Source organism: Jatropha curcas, chromosome 5 (genome assembly GCF_041381405.1).
Source record: "Jatropha curcas cultivar XTBG-Jc1 chromosome 5, XTBG_Jcur_1.0, whole genome shotgun sequence".
Classification (NCBI taxonomy): domain Eukaryota; kingdom Viridiplantae; phylum Streptophyta; class Magnoliopsida; order Malpighiales; family Euphorbiaceae; genus Jatropha; species Jatropha curcas.
In genome coordinates, this window is record NC_143155.1 from 25,749,486 (window position 1) to 25,762,750 (window position 13,265).

General features: G+C 35.3%; 3 protein-coding genes across 5 annotated transcripts; 1 reads left to right on the top strand and 2 right to left on the bottom strand.

The window, feature by feature from the left end:
* Nucleotides 1-2,323: 2,323 nt before the first annotated feature.
* On the top strand, nucleotides 2,324-4,536 carry LOC105650235 (putative indole-3-acetic acid-amido synthetase GH3.6). Its single transcript, XM_012237104.4, has 3 exons — nucleotides 2,324-2,767; nucleotides 2,852-2,959; nucleotides 3,045-4,536. The coding sequence occupies exons 1-3, from the start codon at nucleotides 2,481-2,483 to the stop codon at nucleotides 4,354-4,356; spliced, it is 1,707 nt and encodes a 568-aa protein (XP_012092494.1). The 5' UTR covers nucleotides 2,324-2,480; the 3' UTR covers nucleotides 4,357-4,536.
* A 419-nt stretch (nucleotides 4,537-4,955) lies between these two features.
* LOC105650053 (Major facilitator superfamily protein) lies at nucleotides 4,956-8,880 on the bottom strand. Of its 3 annotated transcripts, none has more exons than XM_012236929.4 (19): nucleotides 8,724-8,880; nucleotides 8,421-8,649; nucleotides 8,247-8,309; nucleotides 7,944-8,033; nucleotides 7,790-7,849; nucleotides 7,624-7,689; nucleotides 7,444-7,509; nucleotides 7,250-7,325; nucleotides 7,037-7,101; nucleotides 6,836-6,928; nucleotides 6,667-6,747; nucleotides 6,453-6,537; nucleotides 6,204-6,247; nucleotides 6,051-6,113; nucleotides 5,893-5,952; nucleotides 5,756-5,809; nucleotides 5,610-5,669; nucleotides 5,404-5,518; nucleotides 4,956-5,261 (listed from the first exon to the last, which is right to left on the bottom strand). In XM_012236929.4, the coding sequence occupies exons 2-19, from the start codon at nucleotides 8,616-8,618 to the stop codon at nucleotides 5,146-5,148; spliced, it is 1,455 nt and encodes a 484-aa protein (XP_012092319.1). In that variant the 5' UTR covers nucleotides 8,619-8,649; nucleotides 8,724-8,880; the 3' UTR covers nucleotides 4,956-5,145. The 3 variants fall into 3 exon arrangements, with proteins under 3 accessions (XP_012092319.1, XP_089577234.1, XP_089577233.1); XM_089721108.1 differs by having other exon boundaries at nucleotides 8,754-8,878; XM_089721107.1 differs by having other exon boundaries at nucleotides 8,421-8,869.
* Nucleotides 8,881-9,928: 1,048 nt separating this feature from the next.
* On the bottom strand, nucleotides 9,929-12,190 carry RKF3 (receptor-like kinase in in flowers 3). The gene has a single exon (XM_012236932.4). The coding sequence runs from the start codon at nucleotides 12,016-12,018 to the stop codon at nucleotides 10,090-10,092; it is 1,929 nt and encodes a 642-aa protein (XP_012092322.1). The 5' UTR covers nucleotides 12,019-12,190; the 3' UTR covers nucleotides 9,929-10,089.
* Nucleotides 12,191-13,265: the final 1,075 nt, after the last annotated feature.

Here is a 13,265-nt window from a genome sequence, read left to right on the forward strand (position 1 = left end):
AGGAAACTAAAATATATATATATAATTATTAAATTACATATATAGATAATATGAGAAAAAATTATTAAAAAATAAAAAATAAAACTATTAAAAATTTCAAAGGGTATTTGGTTGTAAGGATGAAAAGCCAGTGAATTGTTACGGGGACAAAAATATTGAATTCAATTTCAATATATCATATAATCAGTATATGATCTTGTTTATCTTATCTGAGCCGTCCAATATAAGCACAAAATTATATCGTATCTTAAAAAAATTTAATACTTCTCCAGTAAGTTTTAACCAGTAATTCTGCTAAAATGTTATTCTATCCCGAATCCATATCATTCTTCTCCTATGTCCAAACACTAACAATCTCTGTCTTCCCTTTCTTCAACGATTTCTTCATTGTCTCCGCTGTCGCCGTTACATTGTTGCTTCCAGTTAACCATCTCCAGTATCAATCCACCATCTCTTCCATAACTCCGTACAATCACAGGCCTATCGCTCCTCGCCAGAGCGATCATCAACCTTCCATTACTTCTCAATTTAATAAGAGTAAATCTCGGCCTTCCACTTCTATCCAGTGTAGACAAAAAAGGCGGGAAATCCTCCAACTCCTTTTTCAATCTCCTAACCCCAGGCATTCTCTTTATAGATTTTGACTCCGCCAGTGATCCAAACGGCGGCGATGATTCCGCTGACAGATCGTTGCCGTTCGTATTTTCCGTCGAGCTTTCGTATCCTACAACCTTCCTGGGGAAATCGAATCCGCCATGACCAACGGTACCTAGAAAGACGTCGATCACCGCCGCATTGTTGGGGACGAACTCGAGATCGCTGGAGTTGGGGGGAGTTAGAGAGAAGCCGATCGCTCTTTCGGAAATATTCATAACTGTGTCCGTGCCATTTTTCTGTTTGTGTGATTTGAGTATTTTGGTGCAGCGAAACCTTTTAGCGAGACCGAAATTATAGTATTATTTGAGATAAGAATAAATGGTTTTTGAAAGAAAAAAATATATAAAAAGAAAAATGGATAATGCTTTTTTCGTACGTTGCATTGGGGTGAGTTTCACTTAGAAAAATAATTTTATTACTAATGTTTTAAATAAAATTATTAATACAAATTATTTTTTTATTTTCAAGAAAATAATTCTATTTTGTAGTTGTAATAAAAATTTCGATTTTTGTAATTTTTTGGATACAATGGAATTGAAAATAAAGTAGATACCCGCGAATTTTGAGTTATCTCATATTCGTATCTATTTATAATTTTATCATCCATACTCATTTCAGTTCTATCCGTTTAAAATTTTATGTCCGTACTCATTTTGATTCCGATCCGTTTAAGTATTTATATCCGATTTCACTTCTTATCCTCATTCTAATTTTGTATCTGTATCCATTTAGAATTTTAGTACTCATATCTATATGGTTACAAATCCGTTTAAGTAGTCATATTCAATTTACTAATTCTATTCATTCCAAATTTATTTAAAATACCCTTTTAAATGGGTATGATATCCAAATGAATAAAATACCCACGGCTATTTATAGCCAAACACAACAAAAACACATTTAAAAACATATTTAAAGGTCGTGGGGAAACTAGAGACATTTATAAACAATTAAATCATAGATAGATGCTATTAAATTGTTTACTTCTAATTTTCTTTGTTAGTGCTTGTGATTTGTTTTTAGTTTTTATTTTTTTGGTGCTCATAATTATTCTTTTTCATCATACTCTTAATTTAAGGGATAATTTTATAAAATTAAATTAAAATATTAATAAATCAATCACTCACTCACAAGAAATATTAAAATGTGCCCGTTATCTCGTAATTTTTGTTCTACTTTTGCTTTTTCGTTCGTCCCAAATTATTGTCATATTTTCTTTTTTTTTAGAAATAAATAATATTTAAAATTTATTATTTTAAACTTATTTAATATATCTCTTTATCAACAAATATAACAGTCAAACTATCATATTGTTGTTAACATTTTAATATAAATAAAATTACATATTAATTTTTAATTTTTCAATAAAACTTTATTTAAGTAATATGTGATTAATTTAAAAAATAATTTAATATGAATGATTTAATTTTTATAAATATTAACATAAGGGGATATTGAAAAAAAAAATTTATGAGTTAACTAAAATAACTAACTTTTCTTAATTTATCAGTCAAACGATGACGGAGGTATTAGTTGAATAAGCTAATTATATGTGTTTATTGTTTACTTTTAATTCATAAATGCCAAAAAGGACAAAAAAAAAAAAAAAAAAAAAAAAAAAAAAAAAAGAATACGTCCATTAGCTGCTAATCAATCGTACTCCAAAGTCAAAACCCGACCGACCCAACTCGTTCTATCTTTCTTACCTTACCTCCATAGTTGGCCAGTTCTAACGAGTTCCGCAATATAGTTCCTGATCTCTCCTCCGCAGAAGGTAACTCTGCATAGCTGCACTGTTATTGATAAACGCTGCCGTATCACAGATGGCTGACGAAGAGCTTCTGCAAAAGCTGGAGGACTTAACGAAAGACGCGGTGCACCACCAGCTTCAAACTCTCTGCTCAATCCTTGAACACCAAGCTGGTGTAAGTTATCTTCGGCCCTTCCTCGCAGGCCATCATGAATCAATTGACGCCGCAAATTTTCACCGCCGAGTGCCGTTGTCTTGCTACGATGATTACGCTGATCACATCAATCGAATGGCTAATGGCGAACTCGATCATAGTGAGCCAGTCTTCTCCGTTGACCCACTCCTCTGTTTCTTCTACAGGTGAAAAACGTGCCTCCATTTCTTTACTTTTCAAGTTCTTCTCTCCCTCATAACAAAATTATTTATATTTTTTAAAAATTGTAGCTCTGGAACTAGTACAATGAACCCCAAATTGATACCATACTTTGATTCGGCTCTATCAAGGGCTGCTTCCTACATAGCACACCAAGGCAGCAGTGCAATTTTTCGTAGGTAATCAATTTATTTAATTATTACAATTAATCTTTTGCTTTTAGTAATTGTTTTGTAAATTGGGATTTGAATTTTGTTGAGTTAGGCTGTTTCCACCGAAGCCTGAAGTGAATAAGATCCTATGGTTTTTATATGTTGATGTTACTACAACTACAAGAGGCGGTTTCAAGGTTATGGCTGCATCTACATACCCTTTCTCAAAAACCAGTGAAGTGAATTGGTCTCAAGTTCTTCCCTGCATTAGTCCTCCTGAAGTCCTTTTGGGTACTGACATTGAGAACCAAATGTATTGCCACCTTCTTTGTGCACTTAGAAATTCTGATTTAATTGATGGGATTCGTGCTCCTTATGCTATAGGCATAGTTAAAGCATTTAGTCTGCTAGAGTCCAAATGGAAGCAACTATGTGATGATCTTGAAAATGGGTTCTTGAGCACGCAGGTTACGAATCCTGCAATGAGAGAATCCGTTTCTAATATTCTTGATGGGCCTCAACCTGATTTGTCGAAGAGATTTCGATCGATTTTTGAGGAAAAGAATTGGAATGGGATTGTGTCTAAACTGTGGTGTAATGTTCGTTATGTTAAGTGTGTTATAACTGGAAGCATGAAGCAGTATTATCCCAAACTCAAGTACTATGCAGGAGAGATAATGATTTTAGGTGGAGATTACTTCGCATCAGAATGTCCTGTGGGTATTAATTTAGATATTAGGCAACCTCCAGAGGCAACTCGATTCGTTATGCTTCCAACTGCTGCATATTTTGAGTTTCTTCCATTTGATATGAATGAGCAGAGTGTTGTCAGCGAAAAAGCTATGACTTTTTCAGATGTTGATGTAGGGAAGACATATGAGGTAGTTGTGACTACTTATAGAGGATTATATCGTTATCGGTTGGGCGATATTGTGAGAGTTGTTGGTTTTCATAATTCATCCCCAGAAGTGGAGTTTGTAATGAGAGCTCCAAAAACTGCAGATGAAATAATAACAGAGAGGGATTTGATTTCTGCTATGGAAAGTTTGATATCAGTAGAGATTATCGAGTTTGCAAGTTTCTTGGACTTGGAAACAAGTCCAAAGCAATTGAAGGTTTTTATAGAACTTAGAGAGGAGAAATTGCAAGAATCAATTGAAGCTTTGAAGAAATGTTGTTATTCTCTCGAGGATGGTTTGGGAGGCATATACAAGGTGGAGAGGGATAAGGGTAAGATAGGCCCTCTTTCGGTATACATTGTGAAGCCTGGTAGCTTTAATGAGATATTACTAGTTGCAGTGGAGAATGGAGCACCAGCTAGTCAGTATAAACCACCAAAGATTATAAGAAACCGCAAAATTGTTGATGTTATGGAATCGTCTGTTCTTGTGGCAGTAAGTGCAGACTCGTCTTGTGGATTATAGCTCAACTAATTTGACTAGAGAAATTGTTGTGATGGGAAGATGATAACACAATACATATTAACACTGAACATATACAATCCATATATTCTCATGTATAAGCACACTCCATAAGATATGTGAGGACGAGCAATTCCATGATAAATAAAATAAGTGGTGAAAGAAAAGAACGGTTTTTTCTAACGAGAATCCGTCGTTTTTCTCTTCGTCTAGAATCGAACTCATCGTTTCTCAAACGACAATGAATCCGCCGTTTTCCGAAGCTTTTCCTCTATCTGAAAACCTTTCCTTCCCGCCACTCGGTCTTCCAGCGCCCAGCCGATTTGCATAATCTCCATCTCATTTAATCGATCTATCAAGCCCGATTGAATGTATTTTAGCGCAGCCAACTGGCAATCATGTCCGCTGGATTCTCTCGTGACTGTTTCTCATCTTATTTTGATTTTCAATGGTTTTGATAAGCAACTATGCAGCTATTTTTTTTCAAAGTTGGGAGTTCGTTGGTTATTGATAATTTCAGCTCTTATAGCTTTATTTCCATTCTGCTCATTATCCCCTGTATTAAATTGATAATTTCTCATTTCCTTGAAGACATAAGCTGATTTGAATCTAAATAATCAACATGATATACCAAATCTTAGCACCCATCGTGACAATTGTTTGTTTATACATGAAGGGCATCAGCATTTAGCAATTCCTTCCCAGATCCCATTTTGTTAGACTTGGCTTGGTAATAGCATTTATTTCTGAAGTATGATGCCAATTTTTGGTTCATTCATTTCCTGTCTCTCTTTATGCATTAATGGCTGCCTGAATTTGTTCCAGGGTTCTTCCTTTGGTTTCTGGTACCACCTTCGCTATGAAAACAATACCCAATGCGTTGATTGCAGCATAAAGAACAAAGGTACCTGCAACCCATAGAACATAATTTTTTAAGCTTCTATGCACCATTTATCTCAAAACAAACGCATAAGTCTTCTTCTTTTGCTTTTTGTGGTATTAGTGAAAAAAATGGCTTCTTCATGTAATAAAATTTTTGTTTCAGTTTACCATAGGAACTCCAGCTCGTAAGGAAGTTGTAGGTGTAGGAAATTGCCCATGCACCAAACCAGTTCGTTAGTGTTGCTAGGCTTCCTGCTACTCCTTTAATATTTATAGGAAATATCTGCAGCAAAAGTTTTTTTTTTTTTAAATATATTGGGAGGGGATTGTTCAATCCATAAATAGAATTTTCATTTGCAAAGTAGATTAACTACCTCTGACATTACTACCCAGGGAACTGCACCCATCCCTGCTGAAAATGATCCTATATACAACTGAGTTCAGATAAATAATTAGAAATTATTTTTGCAGGAGATCACTCTGCGAAAACAACATATTTGATAATGTTTTGTGATATTACCAGTATGCCAGTAACGGCGAGTGTGGGTACAGAAGTGAGTGCCATTTCATGATCCTAATTCATTGAAAGTTGTTTTGCATGTTAATATTTGAGAAAGACTATAAAGAAGTTGCTAGGTCTGATAATGAAGGTATAACCTTAAGATAGAATGAAATCCCAGTTATCAAGCAGGAAATGACTAGTCCTGATGCGGAAACCTAATATACAAGGGAAACGAAATTTATTTTTCAGTATGTGAAAGGAGATGGGTGCAACTTAATCTTCTGAGTTAAATGACATTTGAATAAAACGTTACCAATAATAGAGGCTTTCTTCCAGCTTTGTCTATCACGGTTGTGTTAAGGCCAGTAACTACAACCTGCAAAATACTTTCATTTCAGTTAATTTCTGCCCGATGGATATATTTTAGACTAACATGAAGTTTATCATGCTGGAAAAAATTAGAAACCTGAATGATGGCATAGGCTATGGTCCCAATAGTGGCAGAAAACCCTGAGTCATTGCAAATAAAAGAATTAGAATGTTTATGGAGCTAAAAAGCCCAAACTTTTGAGATATCAGATCAAAATTAAGTTGTCTGATTTTTTTCTGACAGCAAAATGAATATATAGGAGCTGAAAGGAATGGTTAAGAATATTTTCTTAGCAGATTAACGGAAAGAATGAAATGTTCTTTTCATCTAAAGAGATATCTTTACCTGCTGACTCAAATATGTTGCTGGTATAAAAGCAGACTCCGTTGATTCCTCCAAATTGCTGAAAGACCATCAATCCAACTCCTATCTGGTCAGACAAGTAAAGGGTTAGAAGATCATGTGATAGTTGAATGTCAGAGTTTGTGATTGATTTTCCTTTCAAGATGATATCAACTGAAAGTAAAAGCAAAATATGATTTTAGGGAGAAACTATTACAATAACTGAGCGGAGGTATCTTCTTTGAAACAAATCTAGCAGTTTGGCTTTCGGGAGCCGCTCAAGGGTTTCTATATAATCCTGTTAGGCAAAAACCCACTACCCATTGTCATACTTTCATTTGAATGCAGCTGTGAACACATTGTCAACAGGTTTGAGGATTAAGAACCTTAATCTCATCCGCTTCCTGAGTTATATCAGCATCCTCGCCGCGTAGTGTCTTTAGTGCAGTCTCAAACTGCTTGTCACGTCCCATCTTTGCCTGCATTTGCATTCTTGAGACGTGTTCTATACATTTTCAATTTTATACAATTGATGTGTGTGTGTAGAGATAAAAGTTGCTAAATATTGCTGCATTGAGATCTTTTACCAGCCATCTGGGGGACTCTGGAGTGAGAAATAGGCCTAAAAGCAGAATACCACAGGGGACAAGTCCTGCAAGCACTTCACGTAAGCCTCCTGTTCTAGTATGATTTCTCTTTTTTGTTCATTCTTATTTTAAATGTATATTATCCCGAAGAATATGCCTGTTTCTATTCTTTTGGTGATTAAATATCGCATATAATAGAGCAAGAAATTTTACCGGTTAATGCTAGAGCCCTCCATGTTAGTACTGTCCCTATTATGTAGAAAACCGACACTCCACCGCATATCATAAGCTGTAGAATAAGATAAAATATATCATTTCATTACATTAGATCTGCAATCTGTTTTTGCTATTTTGTAATAAAAAACAAGGTTTGTGTTTCACAAATTCTATTAGGTGCACATCTTTACCTGATTTAAAGTTGTTAGAGCTCCTCGAAGATTTTTGGGTGCAATTTCAGCTATAAACACAGGTACCTTGCCATCAAATTCAAAATGGAATCAAACTCATTAGCAACCAGTGTAAAATTGATTAGTATGTATAAAAACAAGCAATAAGAAGTAAAGTTGGAAGAGAAAAGGAAAGTGTACCACATAAGAAAAAACTCCCATCCCATATCCGGTTGCCAGTCTTCCAAAATCTAATGCCAAAACCCCCTTTTATGTTGATCAAGACAAAATGCATCACATATCTGGAACATAGTTAAGGTTTCTATCCAGCCTGAAGCAATGATTAAGATTTTAAGATGACACAAACCTTAGCAAAGTAAATGGCAAGCCACCCTGCTACACAGAAGGCAGCAGAAACTCTCATTGCCTGGCATGGTTCCATATGTCAACTATGTTATATGGTGGATATCCATTGTACAAACTGTACTAAGAATTGAAAACCGCATCAAAAGATTTCTTACCCCTTTTCGGCCAATAAAATCAGCAATTGGACCACTTGTGATTGCACCAATCATTGCACCAAATGTCAGTATGGAACCAAATACAGAATACTGCATACAACACAAACTATCACATATCAGTTTGGAAATTAAAATCTTGAACACACGTCTCCCTTTTTTTCATGCATATTGCTTTCTATTATTTCTTTTTCCAAGATGTTGCGATATGAAATTCTTATTATGCTTGTGATAGTATATTCTTCCAAAAATTCTATCACTGTAGGTTTGATGTTTAATAGATGAGTGGACTTGCCATTAATTTACCTCTGCTAGACTTAGAGAGAGATCTTCTGTTATGGCATCTTGAGTAGGCGAGGAATAGCCTGCCTGAAAACAAAAAACATTTTCTTGACTGAATTAGTAATAGAAGCAAAATTATGATTCATAAGCTGCAATCTAATCTAAGCTTCTAGCGAAAATATAAAATTGGGTACTTACACAGCATCCAAATTCAAAAGAACCACACACCGCAACAAACGTGCTTTGATAAACCATCCAGACACTCTCTTTGCTGCTATTTTGTTCTCTAGATCCATTTTCCTCATCTGCTAGATTCTTCCTCATTAAAGGCTCTCTCGCTTCTTGGTGCACACCGTTTTTACCATTACCATTTTCTATTTCCTCTTTAATGGCCATTTCTTCTCTATTTAACTTCTACTCTATTTATCTGAGGGAAATGGAAGAAAGCTGAATAAGCGCTTTTAAGCTTACAGAAGGTATGCAAAATGGAAGGAAGAGAACCTTTTGCAAAATGAGGATGGCAAAATATACAAGGTGAGAAATTTCTCGTCCTTAAGATCCCTTGCTGATGCTGATTTTTATTACCATTACCAGGAGCATATATAACCATAACCATAGATCTGGATGGAGTTCAAACTTTTAACTTTGTCTGCATAGGAAAGTGTAGAAAATAATTGTAATTCATGTGTGTCTTGTCGTTTACGTACAAATTGGAAGTTGTTTTTGACTTTCAGATGCACACGGCAGACAAAATATCTCAGCATATGTCCTTTTTTTCTTAAGAAAAATTATATTTTTTGGTCGAGCAGTTATACAATAAAATTTAATTCAGATTCAATTCTTTGAATGTGATATCTTCTTTTATTGCAACTTGCAGAGCTGCAACAGTACAGTTTTATTTGCTTGTTTTTTTTTTTTCTCCCCTTTCAATAAGAAATCAAATTCCTATAGTTTGGATTTCAAATAAGAAATCCTTGACTAAATACGATTCATTTTTAAGACTAATATTTGAGAAAATACTTTTATTTTCTTATTCGAGTTAAAGTAGAAAGAACGAGGTTTTTGTCATTTAACTCCACAGCTATTGAAGTTGATTCACCCGGCGTGTCGTAGGGTCGTTTTGTCCGCTGTTGGTCGGTTCTTTTGTTTTGAGCTTCAGACCTCAATTTTTTTTTTTTTTTTTGTTCAGGCCTCCAAATTTAGAAGTTAATAATAATAATTATCATCAAACAGACGTGACGTGATTAATTAGGTCGAAAGCTAATCCAGGGGTGTTGTGTTGAGTTGAAACTCAATCTAATTAATTTAATATTACAGCTAAAATTAGCATTCTACAAGTCATTCCGGAACAATATTTTATTTAGCGTCAGATTTGGTGATCCTCAGAAATTGCCAACGTATGGTGACGACGTGTTCTCTTCTCTTGGCACTTGTGTCGCGGCTGGTGTTTAATAAAAAACAGTAAAAAATAATAATAATAATAAAAAAAGCGACTTGTCGTTTGGGATATCTTTGATATTTGGTATTCCTTTCATCTGATTTTTAAGGAGATCGTTGACATGTCGTTCGCCGTTGTAACAAAGAATTTGGGATCTAAAGGACCATATGAAAAAAGGGTGAATGTATAAAAACCTCCATGCCAGATACAAAAAAATAGCACATGTAAAAAGAAAACTTCTGATGGGGTACAATTTAATCACGCTATATCTTCAAAAGAATCAAATTCCATTAAAAATGTATCTTTACAATGGGAGTTGAGACTTGTGACTCCAAAGTCTTAAGTCATCTAAACTGAGAAACAGATCAGGTAGAACATATGCCAAACAAGAGAGCTCAAATTATACACTCTCAGGCCAAACTACATAATTTACAACAATAATTCTACTGGTCTAGAGTCTGAACTGGACCTTTCCTCCTTGTGGCTAGAAGGGTGACCACTCTCCAGCGTATATGGTTGGTAGCCAGCAGAACTAGACAGCTGACCTGAGAAACTACTACTCACAGATTTCTCAATATCATCCATATCGGCTATGAGTGGAATTGGTCTATCAGGGATTGCTGGAATTGACTGCTCGGTTTCCAGCATTTTCACCACCTGATCCATAGTTGGCCTAGCATATAATTGTGGATGAGAACACAGAACTGCAATCAATGCATACTTCTCCAACATTTCTTGTGGGCCTAATTCAGGCATACCATCTTCAATAACATCTAAAGTTCTCCCTTTCTTTACCAATGACCATGCCCAATCAGTCACAAGAGCAGGCTGAGTGTTATCACTCATAGTGAGTGCCTTCTTTCCACTCAAAAGCTCAAGAAGTACAACTCCAAAACTATAGACATCACTTCTCTCTGTCAACTGCCCATACAGAGCATACTCAGGAGCAACATATCCCATAGTCCCAGCTACTCTTGTGCTTAAATGTGTTGCTCCTTCTGGCGTAAACTTTGCCAGCCCGAAATCTGCTACCTTAGCCTCAAAACTTTCATCCAGAAGTATATTGCTGGCTTTAATATCTCTGTGAATGATTGCTGGTTGAGCTCCATAATGCAAATAAGCTAATCCTCTTGCTGTCCCCAGCGCAATCTTCTGCCGAATAGGCCAACTGAGCTTTCTCTTTGCAGAACCAAACAAATGGTCGTGTAAACTCCCATTCGTCATCAAATCACACACAATTATCCTTTGATGACCCTCAAATGGAGTAGTAGCAGTACAATAACCTCTCAAAGCAACAAGATTTACATGCCTCACACTTGCAATAACCTCAAGTTCATGAATAAAACTAGCATCACCAGCAGCTGATAAATTCTTGAACCTTTTCAAAGCTACCTGAGACCCATCAGGCAATTCACCTTTATACACATTTCCATATCCTCCTCTTCCAATGATATAAACCCTAGAAAAATTCTTAGTTGCCTTCCTTATCTCATCAAAATTGTATTCAACTAGCGTAGTACTTTCTTTAATAGACTCCAATCCGAAACTCATCGCATCTCTCCCACTAATTCTTTCCCCATTCTTCTTCTTCCTCAAACGCTTAAACCTTCGCCTCAAAAACCAACACCCACCAATTATTATCAACAACCCAACACCCGAAATAGGAAAAAGCAAAATCAAAACTTTCTTCTTCTTTGTACGACGTGAATTCTTTGGGACAAAATCAAGCAAAAACATACACTTTGCAGTACCTGTATCAGTGGGGCCATACCTGTTAGCAAAAGCCGCCGCATAAATCGACGGATAAGCTTGGCAGTCCGACAAGTTCCCGATAGACGTTCCGTCTAAGTACGAAGCCTGTTGTTTCGACAAGCTGGCGGTACAAGCAGCGCAAGGAGAATTATTCTCAAACGACTGATTACAGTTAGAAACGACATCGTCTAACGACGATTTGGGAATCAAGGACTCGTATTGCGATCTAGTGGTGATGTTCATACACCCTTGAGAGATCCAGCTAGTGTTAAAGCCACAAGAGGATCGAACATCATAATTGGGCCTAAAATCATCGAGAAATTTCTCATAAGCGCGCCAACAGGACTCCGCTGAGTCGAGTGGAGGCAAGAAGTTATTAGTACGCTGGAGATAGTAGGATAGGACGAGTCGCAGACCTTGCTTGACGTACTGGCATTCCTGGGAAGGTGGAACAGAGGCGGGTTTGGAGTCGGCGACGAGATTGCGAATGACACTGAAGTCGAGCGGGCATGGAACGGTGTCGTTTTGGGCGAGGGTTAAGGTTAAAGAGAGAAATAGAAATGTGAAGAAGAAGAAAGGCAGCTGATAGCGGTAGAGAAGGGACATGGAGAAAGCGTTTAGGGGCGGTGTTGGTTCATGGAGGAAGTAAAGAGAATCGATGGAGAGAAGATGGGCATAATTTGAGCAGAGAGAAGCAACTGGTCGTTTTGTTTACTATTTCCTATGATTTGGCAGCAGCCAGTTGACATTTTAGATGGTGATTCCAGGAAAGTCACGAGTGATTCAGCTATTACAGGGTATTCCATTTTTAGTTATCATTATTACATAATAATAAAGTCTCATTAAATTAATTGCACGAAACGTTAATTATAATTAACTAAACTATTCTTTTTTGAACTCTCAAAATAGTTAATGAATATACTAAAAAATAATTTTTATTACTTATTTTAATTTTCTAAAATGACAATTGGTGTGGGATAAACAAAAATGATGTAATCGTATGTCTAGCTTTTTAAATTAAAATTGTCAACAACAATAAAAATAATTTAAGGTGAGAAATAATAACTAATCCCATGATGCAATTCCCCTTCTAACTTTTCATTCTACCTCCTTGAACGTATAGTCAAAAATTAAAATTGACAAGAGGAAAAAAAATTAGCACTTAAATCGCTATTTCAACAGAGTGGTTTGTTTAGTCTATATAATATAATAATACACACTAGTTGCTACTTTTTTTAATTATAAAAAAATTTTAATTATAAATTCAATTAATTCCCCCGAAAAATTATAATTATTTTTATTTACATTTACATATTTTTCATATTTTATTGTAATACTGTTAACAAAAATATGTACCATGTGTCTCTTTTATCATTATTATATTTTCAATTTAGTTAATTAGTCACGTGATTGTGGCTTGTTATGGCATGTAAGGAAAATTATTTAATAAACTTTTCTAATGTATTCAAATTCTGACAGCCATGTTTTCGTCAGATTAGATAAATATTTACAGAAATTATGTCCAAAACAACATGTAAATGAGTTAAAAATGAATAATAATAAAAAAATTGAAAAGAACAAACAATACAGATAGATATGAAATCAACAAGTTTAGTGTAATAATCATTTTATCATTGGATGCCTTCTGTCACAAACAACAAAACATTAGTTTAGTGCTTTAAAATAAATTTGGTTTTGAAAAAACATAAAAAAAAAATAATAAAAAAATGGTTATGACCGAGTCAAGATTTGGAGTCGCTTGGGTTAGTACAGTGCCCACTGCAAGTCCAAAAAGCCCACGGTTAAGGAATTTGAGTCTAGCCCACCTTCTACGTATTTGAATAATTGAAAAA